Source organism: Oncorhynchus mykiss, chromosome 17, assembly GCF_013265735.2.
Source record: "Oncorhynchus mykiss isolate Arlee chromosome 17, USDA_OmykA_1.1, whole genome shotgun sequence".
Lineage (NCBI taxonomy): Eukaryota > Metazoa > Chordata > Actinopteri > Salmoniformes > Salmonidae > Oncorhynchus > Oncorhynchus mykiss.
This window is the reverse complement of record NC_048581.1, coordinates 85,962,386-85,989,885: the sequence shown is the minus strand read 5'-3', so window position 1 is coordinate 85,989,885 and position 27,500 is coordinate 85,962,386. Positions and strand designations below refer to the sequence as shown.

Sequence of the window (27,500 nt, the reverse complement as noted above, 5' to 3'; positions counted from 1 at the left end):
AATGAACTTTTGTTGGCTCAACATGTCGGGGGGTTTACAAGGGCATATTGTTCTGTTTCATGATTCACAAACTTGCAAAGGCACAGTGTGCTGTGTGGCTATATGGACGAAAAACCATGGGATTCCATGGGATTGAATTGTGGGCTTTAGCGTAGATGGGGCTCTATCTATGGCGGGATAGCGGGCAGACCTCTACACTCTAGTAATGAACGTGGATCACTCTACCATATGGACACATTGTATAATACACCCACTGAGCTAGAATGGATACACCGAGAGCAACCGGCGGCAAAAGAGCTGAGCGCAGAACTCTTGAGATATACTGCAGCAGGTAACTTCCATTGTAAACTACATCAAACCACATCCACTGTTCACAAAACTATCTGGATATATGTGATCAGAGCAAGATGTTGTTCCCACTGAGGCTTGGTGGTTGTTGAGGGGGAGTTTTTGGAAAGATTTTTCTTCTCCTATTAAGAGTGGAATACAAACACATATAAGGAATAAGATATTAAGAAGACAAAGACAAGTGTTCACCTGGTACTCGCTGAGGAAGGCTCCTCTCCTCCTGGCTGTTCCCGGTCCCTGCTCCATACTGGGTAGTGGGGTGGGGGGTGGGCCGTCAGTGGCTGCTGCGTACTTAGCCTTCAGGCTGTACTGCTGGGCTGGCGTTAGACTAGACATCTCTGGTAACCCTCCTCCTGCCCCTCCTACACCACGGAAGGGTCCTCCTCTGCAGCTGGTCTCAGAGGGGAGGGGGTCACCTCCTCCCTGGTCAGATCCCAGGAACCCTGCTGGAAATGTAAAAAAAAAAACATGGTGGAAATATAATGCTTATAAACGATCAAAATAACGAGAGTCCCACACTCCATATATAAACTCCTAGTCATTTATTGGGTATTTACCAACGTTTCAGCATCACTGTGTCTTCTTCACACAAACCATGTTTTCCTGGGTATGCTCCAGCTCATGTTTGTTTTTATTCAAATAGAATGCTTACACACATTTTACTGTAAAACCAATTTTATTGTAATACTTTCACAAACATTATGTTAGGGGACCCACCTCCTCCTCCTCCTCCCCCAGCTCCCCCTCCTCCTAGCTGGGAGACCTCGCTGGAGCGTCGGCTGGAGAGGTAGGGGGAAACCATGGAAGAACGACGGCTCACTGTGTAGGCCGAGCTCATGCTGCTGGTGCCACTCCCCCTCCGGTCACTGATAGGACAGACCATGCCAGAGGATCCACCCCCCAGCTCGTGATTGGACAGTTCCATGACTCGGCGGTTGGAGAGGAGGGGCGAGGGAGAACACATCCCTCCCATCATCTCCCCTGGACCACCTGGAGGAACAGAGCAGGACTAGAACCATCATGTTAACAGTCTAGAGGTGGCACAGACAATACTACAACAGGGAGTCTATAATTATATAAAAGTTTATAATTATTTTAAAGTTAATATTATTTTTGTGTAATCTAGTGACACGTGTAAGATATGATCTTATCTTCATACTGATTTTATCACAATGAGAATAATTTGTTTAATTTAAATTTAATTTAAACTCTTCAAAGGATGATCAAGATGAAAATATGCATATTTGATCTAAAATCAAGTCAAATGTCTTCAGTCCAGTACCTGGCAGTTCCTTCCTATCTGTCAGTCAAGGGTCTTCAGTCCAGTACCTGGCAGTTCCTTCCTATCTGTCAGTCAAGGGTCTTCAGTCCAGTACCTGGCAGTTCCTTCCTATCTGTCAGTCAAGGGTCTTCAGTCCAGTACCTGGCAGTTCCTTCCTATCTGTCAGTCAAATGTCTTCAGTCCAGTACCTGGCAGTTCCTTCCTATCTGTCAGTCAAATGTCTTCAGTCCAGTACCTGGCAGTTCCTTCCTATCTGTCAGTCAAGGTTAATACCTGTGAGTGCAGGCAGCTTGTTCCCCACACCACAGCATCCGGGCGGAGTTGGTCTTCTGACCTGTTTCAGCTTCTCTATCTTCAGGTTCTCTAGTCTCTTCAGGGCATGTGCTGACATGCCCCCCATCCCTGCCCCTGAGCACCCCGCCTCGCAGCCTCCTCCTGCCCCTCCGTCCTCCAGAGCGGTCAGGTCCTCCAGACTGCCAGCTGCATTCAGGTTCATCTCCACACCGCTGTCGTTGTTGTTGGCGCTCCCCAGTGGAGAGCGCTCGCTACTGCAGGAAGACTGGCCACCCGGGCTGGGCTGAGACTTCTGGAAGACGGGAGAAAAGAGAGAGAGAGAGAGAGAGACGAGAGACGAGAGAGAGAGCGAGAGAGAGCGAGAGAGAGAGAGAGAGAGAGACAGAGACAGAGAGAAACAACATGTCACTTAAAACCCCAATCCACACGTTTTACTGTCAAAAACAGCCCCACCACTTGTTTTTCTATTACGGCTGAGGGATGGGGCTAGAGAAATGTAACCACTCTCAAATTCATAGACTCATAGAATCCACAAAATCAACATGAAACCATATTCAAAGGAATACATTGTTTATTTACAAAGACATGGACTCTCTAGTCTAAACTCACCAGAGTGCTCTCAGGTGCCAGCAGTTTGCAGTCGTCCCTGTGTCCAGCCTCTTCTTTCTCCAGCAGCAGTTCACCACGTTGTCCACCAGGTGTCAGTGATGAGCCTGGCTGCCGAGGCCCAGTGTCTCCTCTATGCTTCTTGGTGATGTGAGCCTCAGGGCCGTGGACAGTCTTCACGTGCTTCCGCAGAGAGCTGGGGTCTGTGTAGCGCTTAGTACACCCAGAGATCTTACACACGTAAGGCTTCTGCAGAGGGACAGGAGGACACAACACAGCACACATGATGACACACGTCAGACATTTTTTTTAAATTTCAAAGTGATTTCTTAGACCATCTGTTTTTTCAAATGGTATTTCAGAAAACATTAGATACATTGTGCGCCGCCCTGCAGGACTCCCAATCACGGCCGAGTGTAATTTAGTCTGGATACTGATAGATTATTCACTAGTTATTCATAACACAATTTAAATCTATAATTTGAGTGAACTTGAAGCAGGTGAGGAGTTAGTTAGTGTGATTGATTTACAGCGTGTACCTCGTTGGAGTGTGTACGGTTCTGGTGCTTGGCTCTGTCTGAGGCGTTGGAGAAGGCTTTGTTGCAGCCCTCATGTTCACAGACGTATGGTTTCTCCCCCGTATGAGACCTCAGGTGGGTCTTCAGGTTCTCCAGGCGAGAGTAGGCCTTATTACAGCCCTCAAACTGAAACAACAGGCATCTCATTACAGACCTCAAACTGAAACAGAGAGTCGAGAGCCATGCATCCTCCGAAACACAACCCAACCTAGCCGCACTGCTTCTTGACACAAGGCACATCCAACCCAGCCGCACCAATGTGTCGGAGGAAACACAGTACACCTGGTCAGCGTTGCCTGCGTCCGGCCCGCCACAGGAGTCGCTGGTGCGCGATGAGACAAGGATATCCCTACCGGCCAAACCCTCCCTAACCTGGACGACACTGGGCCAATTGTGCGTCGCCCCATGAGCCTCCTGGTTGTGGTCTGCTTGAACCTAGAATCTCGAGCTAGCACAGAATCACAGCTAGCACTGCGATGCAGTGCCTTAGACCACTGAGCCACCCGGGAGGCCCGATCACCACATTCTTTTGGAGAGATTGGAAACCCAAATTGGTCCACACGGACAAGTTCTGGCCTGGTTTAGATCTTATCCGTCAGAAAGATATCAGTTTGTCTCTGTAGATGGTTTGTCCTCTGAAAAATCAACTGTAAATTGCAGTGTTCCTCAAGGCTCCATTTTAGGACCACAATTGTTTTCACTATATATTTTACCTCTTGGTGATGTCATTCAGAAACATAATGTTAACTTTCACTGCTATGCAGACGACACACAGCTGTAAATTTTGATGAAACATGGCGAAGCCCCAAAATTGCACTCCCTGGAAGCCTGTGTTTCAGACATAAGGAAGTGGATGGCAGCAAATGTTCTACTTTTAAACTCGGATAAAACAGAGATGCTTATTCTAGGTCCCAAGAAACAAAGAGATCTTCTGTTGAATCTGACAATTAATGTTGATGGTTGTACAGTCGTCTCAAATAAAACTGTGAAGGACCTCGGCGTTACTCTGGGCCCTGATCTTTCTTTTGACAAACATATCAAGACTGTTTCAAGGACAGCTTTTTTCCATCTACGTAACATTACAAAAATCTGAAACTTTCTGTCCAAAAATGATGCAGAACAATTCATCCATGCTTTTGTCACTTCTAGGTTAGACTACTGCAATGCTCTACTTTCCGGCTACCCGGATAAAGCACGAAATAAACTTCAGTTAGTGCTTAACACTGCTGCTAGAATCTTGCCTCTCTACACCGGCTTCCTGTTAAGGCTAGGGCTGATTTCAAGGTTTTACTGCTAACCTACAAAGCATTACATGGGCTTGCTCCTACCTATCTCTCTGATTTGGTCCTGCCGTACATACCTACACATACGCTACGGTCACAAGACGCAGGCCTCCTTACTGTCCCTAGAATTACAAAGAAAACAGCTGGAGGCAGGGCTTTCTCCTATAGAGCTCAATTTTTATGGAATGGTCTGCCTATCCATGTGAGGGACGCAGACTCTGTCTCGAACTTTAAGTCTTTCTTGAAGAATCATCTCTTCGGTACGTCCTATGATTGAGTGTAGTCTGGCCCAGGAGTGTAAAGGTGAACAGGCACTGGAGCGACGAACCATCCTTGCTGTCTTTGCCTGGCCGGCTCCCCTCTCTCCACTGGGATTCTCTTCCTTTGACCCATTACAGGGGCTGAGTCACTGGCTTACTGGTGCTCTTTCATGCCGTCCTTAGGAGGGGTGCGTCACTTGAGTGGGTTAAGTCACTGACGTTATCTTCCTGTCCGGGTTGGCGCCCCCCCCCCTTGGGTTCGTGCCGTGGAGGAGATCTTAATGGACTATACTCGGCCTCGTCTCAGAGGATAGTAAGTTGGTGGTTGAAGATATCCCTCTAGTGGTGTGGGGGCTGTGCTTTGGCAAAGTGGGTAGGGTTATATCCTGCCTGTTTGGCCCTGTCCGGGGGTATCGTCGGACGGGGCCACAGTGTCTCTCGACCCCCTCTGTCTCAGCCTCCAGTAATTATGCTGCAATAGTTCATGTGTTGGGGGGCCAGGGTCAGTATGTTATATCTGGAGTATTTCTCCTGTCTTATCCGGTGTCCTGTGTGAATTTAAGTATGCTCCCTCTCTCGCTCTCTCCTGTGTGTGTGTGGACCTGAGCCCTAGGACCATGCCTCAGGACTGTCCACGGTCATGCTGGTCATGCAACTGTTCTACCTGCGGCTATGGAACCCTGACCCATTCACTGGACGTGCTACCTGTCCCAGATCTGCTGTTTTCAACTCTCTAGAGACAGCAGGAGCTGTAGAGATACTCTCAATGATCGGATATGAAAAGCCAACTGACATTTACTCCTGAGGTGCTGACTTGCTGCACCCTCTACAACCACTGGGATTATTATTATTTGACCCTGCAGGTCATTTATGAACATTTGAACATCTTGGCCATGTTCTGTTATAATCTCCAACCGGCACAGCCAGAAGAGAACTGGCCACTCCTCAGAGCCTGGTTCCTCTCTAGGTTTCTTCCTAGGTTCTGGCCTTTCTAGGGAGTTTTTCCTAGCCACTGTGCTTATACACCTGCATTGCATGCTGTTTGGGGTTTTAGGATGGGTTTCTGTACAGCACTTTGAGATATCAGCTGATCTACGAAGGGCTATATAAATAAATGTGATTGATTGATCTCATTACACTACTCAAACTGAAACAACGTGAATCTTATTACATACAGCCTTCCATCTGAAACAACAGGGATCTTATTACATACAGCATTCCATCTGAAACAACAGGGATCTTATTACATACAGCCTTCCATCTGAAACAACAGGGATCTTATTACATACAGCCTTCCATCTGAAACAACAGGGATCTTATTACATACAGCCTTCCATCTGAAACAACAGGGATCTTATTACATACAGCATTCCATCTGAAACAACAGGGATCTTATTACATACAGCCTTCCATCTGAAACAACAGGGATCTTATTACATACAGCCTTCCATCTGAAACAACAGGGATCTTATTACATACAGCCTTCCATCTGAAACAACAGAGATCTTATTACATACAGCCTTCCATCTGAAACAACAGGGATCTTATTACATACAGCCTTCCATCTGAAACAACAGGGATCTTATTACATACAGCCTTCCATCTGAAACAACAGAGATCTTATTACATACAGCCTTCCATCTGAAACAACAGGGATCTTATTACATACAGCATTCCATCTGAAACAACAGGGATCTTATTACATACAGCATTCCATCTGAAACAACAGGGATCTTATTACATACAGCCTTCCATCTGAAACAACAGGGATCTTATTACATACAGCCTTCCATCTGAAACAACAGGGATCTTATTACATACAGCATTCCATCTGAAACAACAGGGATCTTATTACATACAGCATTCCATCTGAAACAACAGGGATCTTATTACATACAGCCTTCCATCTGAAACAACAGGGATCTTATTACATACAGCATTCCATCTGAAACAACAGGGATCTTATTACATACAGCATTCCATCTGAAACAACAGGGATCTTATTACATACAGCATTCCATCTGAAACAACAGGGATCTTATTACATACAGCCTTCCATCTGAAACAACAGGGATCTTATTACATACAGCATTCCATCTGAAACAACAGGGATCTTATTACATACAGCCTTCCATCTGAAACAACAGAGACATCTTATTACATACAGCCTTCCATCTGAAACAACAGGGATCTTATTACATACAGCCTTCCATCTGAAACAACAGAGACATCTTATTACATACAGCCTTCCATCTGAAACAACAGAGACATCTTATTACATACAGCCTTCCATCTGAAACAACAGGGATCTTATTACATACAGCCTTCCATCTGAAACAACAGGGATCTTATTACACTCCTCAAACTGAAACAGATTCACAATGTTTTATATCACCCATCAAATTGAAACACATGTACAAACAAACATTATGTACAAACATACATTATGTAGACTGAAAGCCAACATCTGATTCAATCAGTGTCAGGTAGAGAATCATCCTGAAAGCCACATACATGCACTGTGAGTAAACTACCTGTACTGTACCCCTCTCTCTCTCTCTCAAATTGATCTTTGAAATGTCATTATTTGATGATTTAAAAATGTGATTCTAAACTGAATTCAAATTAATTTAACAATTAATTTCAAAGGTCGGTTTGAGAGAGAGAGAGAGAGAGAGAGAGAGAGAGAGAGAGAGAGAGAGAGAGAGAGAGAGAGAGAGAGAGAGAGAGAGAGACAGAGAGAGAGAGAGAGAGAGAGAGAGACAGAGAGAGAGAGAGAGAGAGAGAGACAGAGACAGAGACAGAGAGAGAGAGAGAGAGAGAGACAGAGAGAGAGACAGAGAGAGAGAGAGAGAGACCAGGCTACAGTAAGTAGCATACTCACAGTACACTTATGTGGTTTCTCTCCTGTGTGCCTACGCATGTGAACCACCAGCATGTACTGGGCTTTGAATGGTCTCTGCTCCCTGGAACACTCCTGCCAGTGGCACACAAACTCCTTCTTCTCTCCGTGGATGTGCTCATTGTTGATGTGCTGTGGAAGAGAGAGATATGTTAATGCCATGTCAAGAGTGTTCAGTCTTTACCAGGATGCTGTGTTATGTGTTCTCTAGACTAACTACTCTAGACTGAGAGTTAGAGAGCACTCCCCTAAACTGAGAGATAGAGACCACTACTCTAGACTGAGAGTTAGAGACCACTACTCCAGACTGAGAGTTAGAGACCACTACTCTAGACTGAGTGTTAGAGACCACTACTCTAGACTGAGAGTTAGAGACCACTCCCCTAGACTGAGAGTTAGAGACCACTACTCTAGACTGAGAGTTAGAGACCATCACTCTAGACTGAGAGTTAGAGACCACTCCCCTAGACTGAGAGTTCGAGACCATTACTCTAGACTGAGAGTTAGAGACCGTTACTCTAGACTGAGAGTAGAGACCACTACTCTAGACTGAGAGTTAGAGACCGTTACTCTAGACTGAAAGTAGAGACCACTACACTAGACTGAGAGATAGAGACCACAAGTCTAGACTGAGAGTTAGAGACCACTACTCTAGACTGAGAGTTAAAGACCACTACTCTAGACTGAGAGTTAGAGACCACTAGTCTAGACTGAGAGATAGAGACCACTACTCTAGACTGAGAGTTAAAGACCACTAGCTGCACTAGTGCACTAGCTTTTCCTGTCCCTATTCACGTGCACTAGCTTTTCCTGTCCCTATTCACGTGCACTAGCTTCTGCTGTCCCTATTCACGTGCACTAGCTGCTTTTGTCCCTAATCACGTGCACTAGCTCCTCCTGTCCTTAATCACGTGCACGAGCTCATCCTGTCCCTATTCACATGCACGAGCTTCTCCTGTCCCTATTCACATGCACTAGCCTCTGCTGTCCTTATTCACGTGCATTAGCTGCTCCTGTCCCTAATGTACTCACGTGCACTAGCTGCTCCTGTCCCTAATGTACACACGTGCAATAACTCCTTATGTCTCTAATGTACTCACGTGCACTAGCTGCTCCTGTCCCTAATGTACTCACGTGCACTAGCTGCTCCTGTCCCTAATGTACTCACGTGCACTAGCTGCTCCGGTCTCTAATGTACTCACGTGCACTAGCTGCTCCTGTCCCTAACGTACTCACGTGCACTAGCTGCTCCTGCCTCTACTTTACTCACGTGCACTAGCTTCTCCTGTCCCTAATGTACTCACGGCACTAGCTGCTCCTGTCCCTAACGTACTCACGTGCACTAGCTGCTCCTGTCCCTAACGTACTCACGTGCACTAGCTGCTCCTGCCCCTAACGTACTCACGTGCACTAGCTGCTCCTGTCCCTAACGTACTCACGTGCACTAGCTGCTCCTGCCTCTACTTTACTCACGTGCGCTAGCCTCTCCTGTCCCTAATGTACTCACGGCACTAGCTGCTCCTATCCCTAACGTACTCACGTGCACTAGCTGCTCCTGCGTGTCAAACTCCTTGCTGCAGCTCTCCCAGTGGCAGTTGGTCTCATAGATGACCTCTGGCTCCGGTTTCTCCTCCCTATCCAGATCCTCCCGGCAGTCCAGCAGACCCAGCAGAGGATCCTGGGTACAGGTCAAGAGGTCAGGGTTTAACAACACCAGGACGTTCATGGTACTCACATGGCATTACATCAAGTAATGTATGGGTAGCAGTTGTTAAAACACCATAACACACACACACACACACACACACACACACACACACACACACACACACACACACACACACACACACACACACACACACACACACACACAAACACACACACACACACACACACACACACACACACACACACACACACACACACACACAGAGACACCATCTCTGTCTCTCACAATGACCATCTCTCACACAGAAATCGTTAGCAATATTATACTATGTTTAAAGTTGTGATTGAGTGTTGAGTATGTAGTGTTGTTATGTGTGTGTTATGTGTGGTTGAGGGGTGTGTATTTGTGTGTGTCTGAGTGTGTAGTGTTACCCGTGGTTGTGTGTGGTGTGTGTGTGTTGTGTGGTTGAGCGTGTAGTGTAATTTATTACCTGTGTGCCAGTGGAAGAAGGGCTGTCTCCCTCGGATCTCTCCTCCAGACACTTAATATTGATCCCATCCATCACATTGCCCAGTCCGGGTTCTGTCTTCAGCTACACAGCAACACAGACCAAGTCAGAATTACACTCTGTCACATCCATGGTACGTTAGAATGGCTGGTAAACACCATCACACTGGCCTGCACCGCCTCTCTCTACAGCTACACACCAACAAAAACATGTCAAGACTACTCAACTTACAGACCGTAGTTGTTTTAGAATGTCTTTCTGTTTCTCTGTACGACTCTTGTCTTTATCAGGTTGGCGCCCGTAGCAGGCGTCTCAAGACAATCATAAATATTCTTACATGTCCATGTTTGGGTGGGTGGAGTCGGGGGTTGTGTGGGGGTATTCTGGTGGGAGGGGCGTGGCAGGGTCCCGGGGTGTGTCCACCGTACATTGAGCCTTGTTGTCTGGACTGGTAGTTCATGGAGTTGGAGAGACCCATAGACGGACTGCCATACAGGAGACAAGACATATGGCTATTATAAACAGATCACAGTTACTGATAAACATTCAACTGAATGGGGGAATGATTATAAACAATTGAATCCTCTTGATGTCTATGGATATAACACTGCCCACGTAGAATACAGCTGATGATACTTGATGAATTTCCAGATTACTCACATTTCAATACAAAGTGACTATGAAGCCAAAGAGTATGTCTATTATTGACTTCTATTGTGTTCCAGGTCTATGGGAAATGTTCTGAAGATCTGACCTCATGGCAACAACAGACTGTAGGGTCTGTAGTACAGTACAGTATAGTACAGTATAGTATAGTACAGCACAGTATAGTACAGTATAGTACAGTACAGTATAGTACAGTACAGTATAGTACAGTACAGTATAGTACAGTATAGTATAGTATAGTATAGTACAGTACAGTATAGTGCAGTATAGTACAGCACAGTACAATATAGTACAGCACAGTACAGTATAGTACAGTACAGTATAGTACAGCACAGTATAGTACAGCACAGTACAGTATAGTACAGTACAGTATAGTACAGCACAGTATAGTACAGCACAGTATAGTACAGTATAGTACAGTACAGTATAGTACAGCACAGTATAGTACAGTATAGTACAGTACAGTATAGTACAGCACAGTACAGTATAGTACAGTACAGTATAGTACATTATAGTACAGTACAGTATAGTACAGCACAGTACAGTATAGTGCAGTATAGTACTGTATAGCACAGTATAGTACAGTATAGTGCGGTATAGTATAGTACAGTATATCACAGTATAGCGCAGTACAGTATAGTATAGTATTGTACAGTATAGTACAATATAGTATAGTACAGTATAGTGCAGTACAGTATAGTATAGTGTAGTACAGTACAGTATAGCACAGTATAGTACAGTATAGTACAGTACAGCATAGCACAGTACAGCACAGTACAGTACAATACAGTATAGCACAGTACAGTATAGTGTAATACAGTACAGAATAGTACAGTACAGTACAACAAAGTACAGTACAACAAAGTACAGTATAGTGTAATACAGTACAGTATAGTACAGCACAGTATAATACAGTACAGTATAGTACAGTACATTACAGTATAGCACAGTACAGTATAGTACAGTACAGCACAGTACAGTATAGTGTAATACAGCACAGTGTAGTACAGTACAGTACAACAAAGTACAGTACAACAAAGTACAGTATAGTGTAATAAGGTACAGTATAGCACAGTACAGTATAGTACAGTATAGTATAGTACAGCACAGTATAGTACAGTATAGTACAACAAAGTACAGTACAATACAGTACAGTACAGTATTGTATAGTACAGCATAGTGCAGCAGAGTATAGTACAGTATAGCACAGTATGGCATAGCACAGTATAGTATAGTGTACTATAGTTTAGTATAGTGTAAGGCTCTAACCTCATGGCACCAACAGACATATGTCCATAGGAGTTGGCTCCATTGGGTCTGTAGTATAGTACAGTACAGTATGGTATAGTACAGTATATTATAGTACAGTATAGTATAGGACAGTATAATATAGTATAGTATAGTATAGTACAGTATAGTATGGTGCAGTATAATATAGTATAGTACCGTATAGTATAGTACAGTATAGTACAGTATAGTACAGTATAGTATAGTGCAGTATAGTATGGTACAGCACAATATAGTATAGTACAGTACGGTATAGTACAGTATAGTATAGTACAGTATAGCACAGTATAGTACAGTATAGTATAGTACAGTATAGTACAGTATAGTACAGTAGTGTATAGTACAGTATAGTACAGTATAGTATAGTACAGTATAGTATAGCACATTATAGTATGGTACAGTACAATATAGTATAGTACAGTATAGTATAGCACAGTATAGTATGGTACAGTACAATATAGTATAGTACAGTATAGTATAGTGCATTATAGTATAGTACAGTATGGTATAGTACAGTATAGTACAGTATAATATAGTATAGCACATTATAGTATGGTACAGTACAGTATAGTACAGCACAGTATAGTACAGTATAGTACAGTACAGTATAGTACAGCACAGTATAGTACAGTATAGTACAGTACAGTATAGTACAGCACAGTACAGTATAGTACAGTACAGTATAGTACATTATAGTACAGTACAGTATAGTACAGCACAGTACAGTATAGTGCAGTATAGTACTGTATAGCACAGTATAGTACAGTATAGTGCGGTATAGTATAGTACAGTATATCACAGTATAGCGCAGTACAGTATAGTATAGTATTGTACAGTATAGTACAATATAGTATAGTACAGTATAGTGCAGTACAGTATAGTATAGTGTAGTACAGTACAGTATAGCACAGTATAGTACAGTATAGTACAGTACAGCATAGCACAGTACAGCACAGTACAGTACAATACAGTATAGCACAGTACAGTATAGTGTAATACAGTACAGAATAGTACAGTACAGTACAACAAAGTACAGTACAACAAAGTACAGTATAGTGTAATACAGTACAGTATAGTACAGCACAGTATAATACAGTACAGTATAGTACAGTACATTACAGTATAGCACAGTACAGTATAGTACAGTACAGCACAGTACAGTATAGTGTAATACAGCACAGTGTAGTACAGTACAGTACAACAAAGTACAGTACAACAAAGTACAGTATAGTGTAATAAGGTACAGTATAGCACAGTACAGTATAGTACAGTATAGTATAGTACAGCACAGTATAGTACAGTATAGTACAACAAAGTACAGTACAATACAGTACAGTACAGTATTGTATAGTACAGCATAGTGCAGCAGAGTATAGTACAGTATAGCACAGTATGGCATAGCACAGTATAGTATAGTGTACTATAGTTTAGTATAGTGTAAGGCTCTAACCTCATGGCACCAACAGACATATGTCCATAGGAGTTGGCTCCATTGGGTCTGTAGTATAGTACAGTACAGTATGGTATAGTACAGTATATTATAGTACAGTATAGTATAGGACAGTATAATATAGTATAGTATAGTATAGTACAGTATAGTATGGTGCAGTATAATATAGTATAGTACCGTATAGTATAGTACAGTATAGTACAGTATAGTACAGTATAGTATAGTGCAGTATAGTATGGTACAGCACAATATAGTATAGTACAGTACGGTATAGTACAGTATAGTATAGTACAGTATAGCACAGTATAGTACAGTATAGTATAGTACAGTATAGTACAGTATAGTACAGTAGTGTATAGTACAGTATAGTACAGTATAGTATAGTACAGTATAGTATAGCACATTATAGTATGGTACAGTACAATATAGTATAGTACAGTATAGTATAGCACAGTATAGTATGGTACAGTACAATATAGTATAGTACAGTATAGTATAGTGCATTATAGTATAGTACAGTATGGTATAGTACAGTATAGTACAGTATAATATAGTATAGCACATTATAGTATGGTACAGTACAGTATAGTACAGCACAGTATAGTACAGTATAGTATAGCACAGTATAGTATGGTACAGTACAATATAGTATAGTACAGTATAGTATAGTGCATTATAGTATAGTACAGTATGGTATAGTACAGTATAGTACAGTATAATATAGTATAGCACATTATAGTATGGTACAGTACAATATAGTATAGTACAGTATAGTATAGCACAGTATAGTATGGTACAGTACAATATAGTATAGTACAGTATAGTATAGTGCATTATAGTATAGTACAGTATGGTATAGTACAGTATAGTACAGTATAATATAGTATAGCACATTATAGTATGGTACAGTATAATATAGTATAGTATAGCACAGTATAGTATGGTATAGTACATTATAGTATAGTACAGTATAGTATAGTACAGTGTACTATTGTTTAGTATAGTGTAAGGCTCTAACCTCATAGCACCAACAGACAGATGTCCATAGGAGGAGCCTCCATTTGGTCCACATCGTGAGTTGACAAATGCCACCAGTGAGTTAGGAGAGGTCCTGATGACCGTGTGGAGGTCCATGCTGGCGTCCGACAGAGGAGAGATGGACAGAGCACGCTTCTTACTCAGCTTCAGCATGGAGCGAGGCGTGGAGAACCGCGAACCTGAGGAAGAGAAAGGAGGGAGAGGGGTTGGGGGTAGAAAGGAGGAAGAAGGGGGGAGAGAGAGGAGTGGGGGATTGGGGGTTTGGGGGGAGACAGGAGAAAGGAGGGAGAGGGGTTGGGGGTAGAAAGGAGGAAGAAGGGGGAGAGAGAGGGGAGTGGGGGATTGGGGGAAACAGGGGAAAGGAGGGAGAGGGGTTGGGGGTAGAAAGGAGGAAGAAGGGGGGAGACAGAGGAGTGGGGGATTGGGGGTTTGGGGGGAGACAGGGGAAAGGAGGGAGAGGGGTTGGGGGTAGAAAGGAGCAAGTAGGGGGAGAGAGAGGAGTGGGGGATTGGGGGTTTGGGGGGAGACAGGAGAAAGGAGGGAGAGGGGTTGGGGGTAGAAAGGAGCAAGAAGGGGGGAGAGAGAGGAGTGGGGGATTGGGGGAAACAGGGGAAAGGAGGGAGAGGTGTTTGGGGTAGAAAGGAGCAAGAAGGGGGGAGAGAGAGGAGTGGGGGATTGGGGGTTTGGGGGGAGACAGGAGAAAGGAGGAAGAGGGGTTGGGGGTAGAAAGGAGGAAGAAGGGGGGAGAGAGAGGAGTGGAGGAGTGGGGGATTGGGGGAGACAGGAGAAAGAAGCCAGGAGGGGGGAGAGAGGGGGTTGGGGAGTGGGGAACAGGGAGGGGGTAGAGAGGGGGAGGGACAGGTAGCAGAGAGAGAGGGGATTGCAACGGAAAACATTTTTAAACCAAATTTACAAGTCCAGGTTAGTCCCTCCCCGTTTCAGTCGTTTTTCTTCCATTTGGTGCCTAATGAACACCATGTTATTTTCTTACTGCCTCCCATGTGGTCTGATCCGTGGCCGTGGGGGAAGCCATAGTGGGATGACATGAGGTTGTTCTGACAGTAGGGGGAGCTGTTTCCACCTGGACAAACACACAGAAGGAGAATAATCACATTATTGCTGGCTTTAGGACATGGCCGTTCTGACTGCTTAAGGGACATGGCCGCTCTGACTGCTTTAGGGACATGGCCGTTCTGACTACTTTAGGACATGGCCATTCTGACTGCTTTAGGGACATGGCCGTTCTGATTGCTTTAGGGACATGGCCGTTCTGACTACTTTAGGGACATGGCCGTTCTGACTACTTTAGGACATGGCCGTTCTGACTACTTTAGGACATGGCCATTCTGACTACTTTAGGACATGGCCATTCTGACTACTTTAGGACATGGCCATTCTGACTACTTTAGGACATAGCCATTCTGACTACTTTAGGACATGGCCATTCTGACTACTTTAGGACATAGCCATTCTGACTACTTTAGGACATGGCCATTCTGACTACTTTAGGACATGGCCATTCTGACTGCTTTAGGACATGGCCATTCTGACTGCTTTAGGACATGGCCATTCTGACTGCTGTAGGACATGGCCATTCTGACTGCTGTAGGACATGGCCATTCTGACTACTTTAGGACATGGCCATTCTGACTGCTGTAGGACATGGCCATTCTGACTACTTTAGGACATGGCCATTCTGACTACTTTAGGACATGGCCATTCTGACTACTTTGGGACATGGACATTCTGACTGCTTTAGGGACATGGCAATTCGTTCTTTCTCTCTCTCGGAGGACCTGAGCCCTAGGACCATGCCTCAGGACTACCTGGCCCGCTCCAGTTTCAACTGTTCTGCCTGCGGCTGTGGAATCCTGACCTGTTCACCGGATGTCCTACCTGTCCCAGACCTGCTGTTATCAACTCTCTAGAGACAGCAGGAGTGGTAGAGATACTCTGAATGATCGGATATGAAAAGCCAACTGACATTTACTCCTGAGGTGCTGACCTGTTGCACCCTCTACAACCACTGTGATTATTATTATTTGACCCTGCTGGTCATCTATGAACATTTGAACAACTTGGTCATGTTCTGTTATAAACTCCACCCGGCACAGCCAGAAGAAGACTGGCCACCCCTCAGAGCCTGGTTCCTCTCTAGGTTTCTTCCTAGGTTCTGGCCTTTCTAGGGAGTTTTTCCTAGCCACCGTGCTTCTACACCTGCATTGCATGCTGTTTGGGGTTTTAGGCTGGGTTTCTGTACAGCACTTTGGGACATCGGGTGATGTAAAAAGGGCTTCATAAATACATTTGATTGATTGATTTTAGTGACTAACATTGATGTTTAATATGAGGATTTTCGCATGAAATATCCTTATTCATTAAAAAAAAAAAACGGTCAATATGTATTTGTTGTCAATGTTTTCGGTGGCAGTTGTGAAAAATGTCAATAGCTGGACGAGTTGTAAGTAATTGAAAATAGTGCCATTGTTGATTCGATGCATTTTTCATTAATTAGTCTGTTTTCTCTTAAACCAAATGGGCCATCTATTAGAAACTCCTGGACAATATGGACACAGATATAATAAATTAATACTATATATGAATTAAAAAAAATAAGTTATTCAAGTATAAATTACAAAAGCGACAATAGATTTGCCATAGATTTTCTGTTAATTACCAAAATTCCTGAAGATTTTGGTAACTTTGGTAAATTACCGGTAGCTCTGCAACCATGGGATTAATAAAGGACTGGCTCACCATCGGAGAACTGATTCATGCCACGGTGTCCCATCATGCTGTGCAGTGGGGGTGCCAGAGGGGGCCGCATATACTGGTCCATGGGGTTGACCCCAGAGTTAGGGTTGGTCCTGGGATTAGGGGTCATGGGGTTAGGGGTCATAGGGTTGTACATGTTCCTGCAGTCCAGAGGCTGGCCGTTGTGGAGTGGAGCACGGAGCGATGACACATCACTGTAGGGTGACCTTCCTGATGGAGTAAGACTAGACAAGCAGACAGACACACAGACACACAGAGACACGCAGTATACAGACACACAGAGACATACCGTATATAGACACACAGAGACATACAGTATATAGACACACAGTGACACACAGTACAGACACACAGAGACATACAGTATATAGACACACAGAGACACACACAGACACACAGAGACATACAGTATACAGACACACAGAGACACACAGTATACAGACACACAGTATACAGACACACATAGCGACACACAGAGACACACAGAGACATACAGTACACAGACACACAGACACACACAGTATATATACACACAGAGACACACACAGACACACAGTATACAGACACACAGAGACACAGACACACACAGTATACAGACACACAGAGACACAGACACACAGTATATAGACACACAGCGACACACAGAGACATACAGTATACAGACACACACAGTATATATACACACAGAGACACACACAGACACACAGTATACATACACACAGAGACACAGACACACACAGTATACAGACACACAGAGACATACATAGACACACAGATACAAACAGAGACACACCGATACACACAGATACACACAGAGACACACAGATACACACATAGACATGCAGAGACACACAGAGACAAACAGAGACACACAGAGACACACAGAGACACACAGAGACACACAGCGAGATAAAGATATCAGGACCAGACAGTGCAGTTATACAACCAACTACGAGAGAGGGAGAGGGCTAGAGAGAGAGTTAGAGGGATAGATAGAGAGAGGGACAGAGAGAGGTAGAGAGAGGGTGAAAGAGATAGAGGGAGAGGGCTAGAGAGAGAGTTAGAGGGATAGATAGAGAGAGGGACAGAGAGAGGTAGAGAGAGGGTGAAAGAGATAGAGGGAGAGAGGAGAGAGGGAGGTTACCCTGCACTCAGTCAGACAGAGAGGGAGAGAGGGAGGTTACCCTGCACTCCGTCAGACAGAGAGATGGAGAGAGGGGGTGAAAGGGACAAATGGGGAGGGAGACAGAGAGAGTGACATTGACCTCATCCCGTCAGTAGAGGATGCCTGGTTATTCTTTAAAAGTGCCTTCCTCACCATTTTAAATAAGCATGCTCCATTCAAAAAAATGTAGAACCAGGAACAGATACAGTCCTTGGTTCTCTCCAGGCCTGACTGCCCTCGACCAGCACAAAAACATCCTATGGCGTTCTGCATTAGCATCGAGCAGCCCCCGTGATATGCAACTTTTCAGGGAAGTTAGGAACAAATATACACAGGCAGTTAGGACAGCTAAGGTTAGCTTTTTCAAGCAGAAATGTACATCCTGAAGCACAAACTCAAAAAAGTTTGGGGACAAATCCATGGAGAATAAGAGCATCTCCTCCCAGCTGCCCACTGCACCGAGGCTAGGAAACACTGTTACTACCGATAAAGCCACTATCATTGAGAATTTCAATAACCATTTTTCTACAGCTGGCCATGCTTTCCACCTGGCTACCCCTACCCCGGTCAACTACCCGGCACCCCCCACAGCAACTCACCCAAGCCTCCCCCATTTCTCCTTCACCCAAATCCAGACAGCTGATGTTCTGAAAGAGCTGCAAAATCTGGACCCCTACAAATCAGCTGACTTGGGCCCTCTCTTTCTAAAATTATCTGCCAAAATTGTTGCAACACCTATTACTATCCTGTTTAACCTCTCTTTCTTATCGTCTGAGATTCACAAAGATTGGCAAGCTGCCGCGGTCATCCCCCTCTTCAAAGGGGGGGACACTCTAGACCCAAACTGCTACAGACCTATATCTATCCTACCCTGTCTTACTAAGGTCTTCGAAAGCCAAGTCAACAAACAGATCATTTCGACCATTTCGAATTCCACCGTACCTTCTCCGCTATGCAATCTGGTTTCTGTATACTGTATACTTCTGGCCCTTCTTTGGACACTGTGTTAACTAACCTCCAGATGAGCTTCAATGCCATACAACTATCCTTCCGTGGCCTCCAACTGCTCTTAAACGCAAGTAAAACTAAATACATGCTCTTCAACCGATCGCTGCCCGCACCTGCCCGTCGGTCCAGCATCACTACTCTGGACGGTTCTGACTCAAAATATGTGGACAACTACAAATACCTAGGTGTCTGGTTAGACTGTAAACTCTCCTTCCAGACTCACGTTAAACATCTCCAATCCAAAATTAAATCGAGAATCGGCTTCCTATTTCGCAAAAAATCATCCTTCACTCATGCTGCCAAGCATACCCTCGTAAAACTGACCATCCTACCGATCCTCGACTTCGGCGATGTCATTTACAAAATAGCCTCCAACACTCTACTCAACAAATTGGATGCAGTCTATCACAGTGCCATCCGTTTTGTCACCAAAGCCCCATATACTACCCACCACTGCGACCTGTACTCTCTCGTTGGCTGGCCCTCGCTTCATACTCGTCGCCAAACACACTGACTCCAGGTCATCTACAAGTCTCTGCTAGGTAAAGCCCCGCCTTATCTCAGCTCACTGGTCACTATAGCAGCACCCACACGTAGCACGCGCTCCAGCAGGTATATCTCACTGGTCATCCCCAAAGCCAATTTTCTCCTTTGGCCGCCTTTCCTTCCAGTTCTCTGCTGCCAATGACTAGAACGAACTGCAAAAATCACTGAAGCTGGAGACTCATATCTCCCTCAATAGCTTTAAGCACCAGCTGTCAGAGCAGCTCACAGATCACTGCGCCTGTACATAGCTCATCTGTAAATAGCCCATCCAACTACCTCATCCTCGTACTGTATTTATTTATTTATCTTTCTCCTTTGCACCCCAGTATCTCTACCTGCACATTCATCTTCTGCACATACTACCATTCCAGTGTTTAATTGCTATATTGAAATCACGTCGCCACCATGGCCTATTTATTGCCTTACCTCCCTTATCTTACCTCATTTGCACTCAATGTATAAAGATTTTTCTATTGTATTGTTGACTGTATGTTTGTTTTACTCCATGTGTAACTCTGTGTTGTTGTGTGTGTCGAACTGCTTTGCTTTAACTTGACCAGGTTGCAATTGTAAATGAGAACTTGTTCTCAACTAGCCTACCTGGTTAAATAAAGGTGAAATAAATAAAAAAATTAAAAAGATGCAGAGAGAAACAGAGGAAGAAATAACAGATAGTTTAACACTACGATGCTGTAACAACTACTTCTGAACAGTAAACAGCATGTTGGTTGCCTATCCAGCACAGGATTTCATCTACGCTTTTCATTCACCAGCAGGTGGCGCTGCACTCTTATTCAGAGTAATGTTGTTATAGAGCCATAAACACTAACTGTTTTTTCATTTAGAAACTGAACAGACCAGGGAAGCCTAGTAGCAATGTTCTTGTACATTTAACGTTTACTCTCTCTCTCCTCTGTCTCACTCTCTCTCTTCCTCTCTTTCTCCCTCTTTGTCTCTCACTCTCTCTCTCCCTTCCCTATCTCTATCTCCCTCTGCATTCTTCCCCCTCTCCTTCTCTCTCTCCCTCTCCACTCTTCCCCCTCTCCTTCTCTCTCTCTCTCTCTCTCTCCCTGCCTCCCCCCTCTCTCTCTCTCTCCCTGCCCCCCCTCTCTCTCTCTCCCTGCCCCCCCTCTCTCTGCCTCTCTCTCTCCCCCCTCTCTCGCTCCCTCTCTCCCTCTCACTCTCTCTCTTCATTCATCCCTGTACCTTCTAAGTCTCCCTTTCAGCTCTCTAATTCTTTCTCTACGATGTGTATTCCTCCACGCAGGAGCTTAGGCTGCTCCTCTCTGTCTAATCTACTATGGTGGGTTTCCCCCTCCGTATCTCTCTGCCTCTCGCTTTCTCTCTCTGCCTCTCACTTTCTCTCTCTCTCAATTTCTCTCTCTCTCCCTCTCTCTTTATCCTGTCTTTCTCACCCCCTCCTCTCTCTCTGCCTATCTCTCTCCCCTTTCTCTCACTCTCTTTCCCTCCCTCAATTCTTTCACATTTCTCCCTCTGTTATTCTCACCCCATCTCCCTTCATTCCCCTTTCCTTCTCTCTCCCTATCTCTCTCTCACCCCCCCCCCCCCCCTCTCCCTCCCTCTAGCAGGGTAACCTGAGCAGAGTACAGGCGGGCGGTAAGGCGGGCAGTCATGCAGAGCTCAGCCGGGTCTGGCTGGCCTGTAATTAGCAGCTGTCAGAGAGAGAGAGAGAGAGAGAGAGACTGCCTCGCCCGCTCACCTCGCAACCTGGGTGGTATAGGGGGAGAGGAGGGGGAGGAAGGGGGAGGAGAGAGGGAGGGGGAGGAAAGAGGGGCAGAGCTCAGCTAACTCCTCCACAACAATTGCTCCAGGACCTGGCCTTTTAGGCTTTTAGCTACTCTGAAAATGCTGGTTGTCTCTGGACTAGACAAGTCATCAGATCATTTTTTATTGGGTTTGGAGAGACAAGAATGAATCATTCATGTCTGTCTGTTAGTGTCTTTATAGTATTTTGTGACAGACTGTTCAAAAAACTATTTAACATGATATTCCAACAGGTAGGAGAGGAGGAGTGGTTGTTGTTGTTGTTGTTGTTGTGTTGTCTTACCCTCTGGGCGGCTGGTTGGGTGTAGACTCATAATGATACAGCCTCTGATGTGGCTGCATGTCCACTGGCATTGGGGCTCTGCTCGGTTACAGGGCAGGACAAGACAGCCAGCAGCCTCTACGCCCTGAGGAGAGAAACACAATAAGAAGCACCGTTAGGAGACAGAACCACAATGAGAACTATTAGAATTCAGAATTAGAACCACCGTAAGGAAAACCGATAGGAAACACAATAAGAACTATTAGAATTCAGAATTAGAACCACCGTAAGAAAAACCGATAGGAAACACAATAAGAACTATTAGAATTCAGAATTAGAACCACCGTAAGGAAAACCGATAGGAAACACAATAAGAACTATTAGAATTCTTTATTAACTAGAAAAGTCCGTTAAGAACAAATTCGTATTTACAACGAAGGCCTACCAAACGGCAAAAGACCTGCTGTGAGGACAGGGGCCTGGGATTTAAATAAATAACATATAAATACCGGACAAAACACACATCACAATAAGAGAGACAACACAACACTACATAAAGAGAGACCTAATACAACAACATAGCAAGGCAGCAACACATGACAACACAACATGGTAGCAACACAACATGACAACAACATGGTAGCAGCACAACATGGTAGCAACACAAAACAGGGTACAAACATTATTGGACACAGACAACAGCACAAAGGGCAAGAAGGTAGAGACAACAATACATCACACAAAGCAGCCACAACTGTCAGTAAGAGTGTCCATGATTGAGTCTTTGAATGAAGTGGTTGAGATAAAACTGTCCAGTTTGAGTGTTTGTTGCAGCTCGTTCCAGTCGCTAGCTGCAGCGAACTGAAAAGAGAAGCGACCCAGGGATTTGTGTGCTTTGGGGACCTTTAACAGAATGTGACTGGCAGAATGGGTGTTGTTTGTGGAGGATGAGGGCTGGAGTAGATATCTCAGATAGGGGGGAGTGAGGCCAACAGGGTTTAATAAATAAGCATTAACCAGTGGGTCTTGCAATGGAGTGCAGTGATGTGTCCTATAAGTAGCATTGGTGGCAAATCTGATGGCCAATTGGTAAAGAACATCTAGCGGCTGAGAGCACCCTTACCTGCCGATCTATAAATGATGTCTCCGTAATCTAGCATGAGTAGGATGGTCATCTGAATCAGGGTTAGTTTGGCAGCTGGGGTGAAAGAGCAGCGATTACCAAGTCTAGATTTAACTTTAGCCTGCAGCTTTGATATGTGCAGAGAGAAGGACAGTGTACCGTCTAGCCATACTCCCAAGTACCTGTGTGAGGTGACTAGCTCAAGTTCTAAACCCTCAGATGTATTAATCACACCTGTGGGGAGAGGGGCAAACTTCTTACCAAACCACATGACCTTTGTTTTGGAGGTGTTCAGAACAAGTTTAAGGGTAGAGAAAGCTTGTTGGACAATAAGAAAGCGTTGTTGTAGAGCACTTAACACAAAATCCAGGGAGGGGCCAGCTGAGTATAAGACTGTATCATCTGCATATAAATGGATAAGAGAGCTTCCTACTGCCTGAGCTATGTTGTTGATGTAAATTGAGAAGAGCGTGGGGCCTAGAATTGAGCCTTGGGGTACTCCCTTGGTGACAGGCAGTGGCTGAGACAGCAGATGTTCTGACTTTATACACTGCACTCTTTGAGAGAGGTAGTTAGCAAACCAGGCCAAAGATCCCTCAGAGACACCAATACTCCTTAGCCGGCCCACAAGAATGGAATGGTCTACCGTATCAAAAGCTTTGGCCAAGTCAATAGCAGCACAACATTGTTTAGAATCAAGGGCAATGGTGACATCATTTAGGACCTTTAAGGTTGCAGTGACACATCCATAACCTGAGCGGCTAACAGACTGCATACCAGAGAAAATACTATAGACACCAAGAAAGCCAGTCAGTTGATTATTGTTATTAAGTTTTTCCAACACTTTTGATAATAAACAGGGCAAAATAGAAATAGGCCTATAACAGTTAGGATCAGCTTGATCTCCCCTTTAAATAAAGGATGAACCGTGGCTGCCTTCCAAGCAATGGGAACCTCCCCAGAAAGGAGAGACAGGTTAAAAAGGTTGGAGATAGGTTTGGCGATGATAGGGGCTGCAACCATAAAGAAGAAAGGGTCTAAACCATCTGACCCATTTTCAGGAGCTCCTCTAGCAGTGACTGCCTGGAGGAAGAAACTTTGTAGCGGTGCAGGGGAAAACGAGGAAGAAGCATCGGTGATAGTTGCATTAGAAGGGGTGGGAGATGAGGAAATGTTGGACGGGCAAGGAGGCATGGCTGAGTCAAATAGGAATCCTGACTTAATGAAGTGGTGATTAAAGAGCTCAGCCATGTGCTTCTTGTCAATAACAACCACATCATCAACATTAAGGGACATGGACAGCTGTGAGGAGGGTTTATTCTCCAGGTCTTTAACCGTTTTCCAGAACTTCTTGGGGTTAGACCCACAGAGAGAGAACTGCTCCTTAAAGTAACTAACTTTGACCTTCCAGACAGCCTGAGTGCACTTATTTCTCATTTGCCTGAACGATGGCCAGTCAGCCTGAGTATGTGTGTGCCGAGCCTTTCACCAAATGCAATTCTTGAGGTGGAGTAACTCTGAAAGGTCACGGTCGAACCAGGGGATGTACCTGTTTTAATTCTCATTTTATTTATGTGGGCGTTTGTTAAAAATACCAATGAAAATATTTAAAAAGAAGGTCCAAGCGTCTTCGACAGAGGGGATGAAGCTGGTTCTATACCATTTAACAGAGGCCAGTTCATGAAGGATGGCTTGCTCATTAAAGTTTTTTAGCAAGCGTCTATGACAAATCAGGACAGGTCGTTTCACTGAGCAGCCATTACGAACACAAGCTGTAAAAATTCAGACTTGATATGGGGGCCAGGAGAGAGCTTAGGGCAGGTAGGGTACAGGCCGGTGCTGATGGAGGACGATAGCACCCAGCAACAGTCAACAAAGAGCTATTTGAAAGTTGAATGCTTAAAACCAGCAAATCGAATTGTTTGGAGACAGACTTGGTGGAGACAACTGAGCACTGAAGGTGATCCTTGGTAAGGATTGCCACTCCCCCACCTTAGATCTGTCTTGCTGAAAAAGGTTATAACCAGAAAGGTTAACATCAGTATTCAAAACACTCTTCCTTAACCACGTCTCAGTAATGACCAACACATCTGGATTGGAGCTGTGAACACACACTTTCAATTGTTTCAGTTTAGGTAATAAGCTTCTAGTGCAGAAAACCCAGGCTTTTACGGGAGCAGAAATGAGTGAAGCAGATATCAGAGCACACTTCAGAATTGGGTCTATTAACAGTAGATGGGCAAGGGTGTACATAGACATTTCCAGATATCATCAACAGTAATACAATCAATGCATGGCAGAGGACAGGGAGAGCTCTGCAGTAGTGATTTATGACATCATTTGCGTAGACATGCTGAATCCCAAACCCATTTGTGTTGCGTGTACACGTGGGACAGTGTGTACACGAGGGACAGTATGTACACGAGGGACAGTGTGTGTTCACGAGGGACAGTATGTACACGAGGGACAGTGTGTGTACACGAGGGACAGTGTGTGTACACAAGGGACAGTGTGTGTTCACGAGGGACAGTATGTACACGAGGGACAGTGTGTGTACACGAGGGACAGTGTGTGTTCACGAGGGACAGTATATACACGAGGGACAGTGTGTGTACACGAGGGACAGTATGTACACGAGGGACAGTGTGTGTACACGAGGGACAGTATGTACACGAGGGACAGTGTGTGTACACAAGGGACAGTGTGTGTACAAGAGGGACAGTGTGTGTACACGAGGGACAGTATGTACATGAGGGACAGTGTGTGTACATGAGGGACAGTGTGTACACGAGGGACAGTGTGTGTACATGAGGGACAGTGTGTGTACACGAGGGACAGTGTGTGTACACGAGGGACAGTGTGTGTACACAAGGGACAGTATGTACACGAGGGACAGTGTGTGTACACAAGGGACAGTATGTACACGAGGGACAGTGTGTACATGAGGGACAGTGTGTGTACACAAGGGACAGTATGTACACGAGGGACAGTGTGTGTACACAAGGGACAGTATGTACACGAGGGACAGTGTGTACATGAGGGACAGTGTGTGTTCACGAGGGACAGTATGTACACGAGGGACAGTATGTACACGAGGGTCATGTGATCCTGCTGTTGATATGCCTGGACAGGGTCTGAGAGATTAGCCTGGCTTTAGAGACACAAACAATTTTTACTGCAGTAAGTTCTACACTGACTGACTGGCTGGCTGGCTGGCTGGCTGGCTGGCTGGCTGACTGGCTGGCTGGCTGGCTGACTGACTGACTGGCTGGCTCCAAACTGAAGACACAGGCCAAATACATGCAGCAATACACACTGTCAATGCTATGTGTCTAACCAGAAACAAGAGATCAATACACACTGATCGACAGATAATGGAGACACTTTTAGAGGAAATGTGTGTGTGTCTCTCTATGTGTGTGTGTGTGTGTGTGTGTGTGTGTGTGTGTGTGTGTGTGTGTGTGTAATTACAGAGCACCTTCTCTCATTACAAGCCCCCACATCACTCCAGGTACTATTAGTTACATCCTGCTGCAGCTTACGCTGTGGGCTCTGACAGGCACTTAGCACAGCAATTACTACAACATACACTATACAAACACACAACAGTATGTGGACACCCCTTCAAATTAGCGGATTCTTCAAAAGTATTTCAGCCACCCCCGTTGCTGACAGGTGTATAAAATCGAGCACACAGCCATGCAATCTCCATAGACAAACATTGGCAGTAGAATGGCCTTACTGAAGAGCTCAGTGACTTTCAGCCTGGCACCGCCATAGCAGGGCACCTTTCCAACACGTCAGTTCGTCACATTTCTGCCCTGGACAAGAACTGTTCTTCGGAAGCTTCATGAAATGGGTTTCCATGACCGAGGAGCCGCACACAAGCCTAAGATCAATGCCAAGTGTCGGCTGGAGTGGTGTAAAGATCGCCGCCTTTGGACTCTGGAGCAGTGGAAACACGTTCTCTGGAGTGATGAATCACTCTTCGCCATCTGGCAGTCCGATTGGACGAATCTGGGTTTGGCAGATGCCAGGAAAACGCTACCTGTCCCAATGCATAGTGCCAACTGTAAAGTTTGGTGGAGGAGGAATACTAGTCTGGGGCTGTTTTTCACAGTTCCGTCTAGCACCTTAGGTCCAGTGAAAGTCTGCACAGAGCCTTGACTTCAACTCCATCAAACAACTTTGGGATGAATTGATATGCCGACTGCGAGCCAGGCCTAATTGCCCAACATCAGCGCCAAACTCACTAATTCTCTTGTGGCTGAATGGAAGCAAGTCCCCGCAGCAATGTTCCAACATCTAGTGGAAAGCCTTCCCAGAAAAGTGGAGGCTGTTATAGCAGCAAAGGGTGGACCAACTCCATATTAATGCCCATGATTTTGGAATGAGATGTTCGACGAGCAGGTGTCCACATACTTTTGGTCATGTAGTGAATCGTGGTACTTCACTTTGCACACACAGAGAGAGGACACCAAACACAGAACACCCTACATATTACCTCACACACAGAGAGAGGACACCTCACACACAGAGAGAGGACACCAAACACACAGAGAGAGGACACCAAACACAGAACACCCAACATATTACCTCACACACAGAGAGAGGACACCAAACACACAGAGAGAGGACACCAAACACACAGAGAGAGGACACCAA

General features: G+C 44.9%; 1 protein-coding gene across 2 annotated transcripts in view; it reads right to left on the bottom strand.

Moving 5' to 3' along the window:
- The window catches only part of LOC110493285 (zinc finger protein GLI1), a 160,390-nt gene that overhangs the window by 19,556 nt on the left and 113,334 nt on the right, over positions 1 to 27,500 (bottom strand). For both annotated transcript variants that reach the window (XM_036950846.1, XM_036950845.1), the window contains 13 exons: positions 21,734 to 21,857; positions 16,929 to 17,170; positions 15,163 to 15,252; positions 14,152 to 14,350; positions 10,068 to 10,215; positions 9,713 to 9,814; positions 9,094 to 9,231; positions 7,536 to 7,685; positions 3,070 to 3,234; positions 2,534 to 2,779; positions 1,904 to 2,216; positions 1,066 to 1,338; positions 538 to 794 (listed from right to left, as the gene is read on the bottom strand). In XM_036950846.1, coding sequence (XP_036806741.1) covers positions 538 to 794; positions 1,066 to 1,338; positions 1,904 to 2,216; positions 2,534 to 2,779; positions 3,070 to 3,234; positions 7,536 to 7,685; positions 9,094 to 9,231; positions 9,713 to 9,814; positions 10,068 to 10,215; positions 14,152 to 14,350; positions 15,163 to 15,252; positions 16,929 to 17,170; positions 21,734 to 21,804 — 2,394 coding nt within the window. In that variant the 5' untranslated portion in view covers positions 21,805 to 21,857. The remainder of the gene's footprint in view (positions 1 to 537; positions 795 to 1,065; positions 1,339 to 1,903; positions 2,217 to 2,533; positions 2,780 to 3,069; positions 3,235 to 7,535; positions 7,686 to 9,093; positions 9,232 to 9,712; positions 9,815 to 10,067; positions 10,216 to 14,151; positions 14,351 to 15,162; positions 15,253 to 16,928; positions 17,171 to 21,733; positions 21,858 to 27,500) is intronic.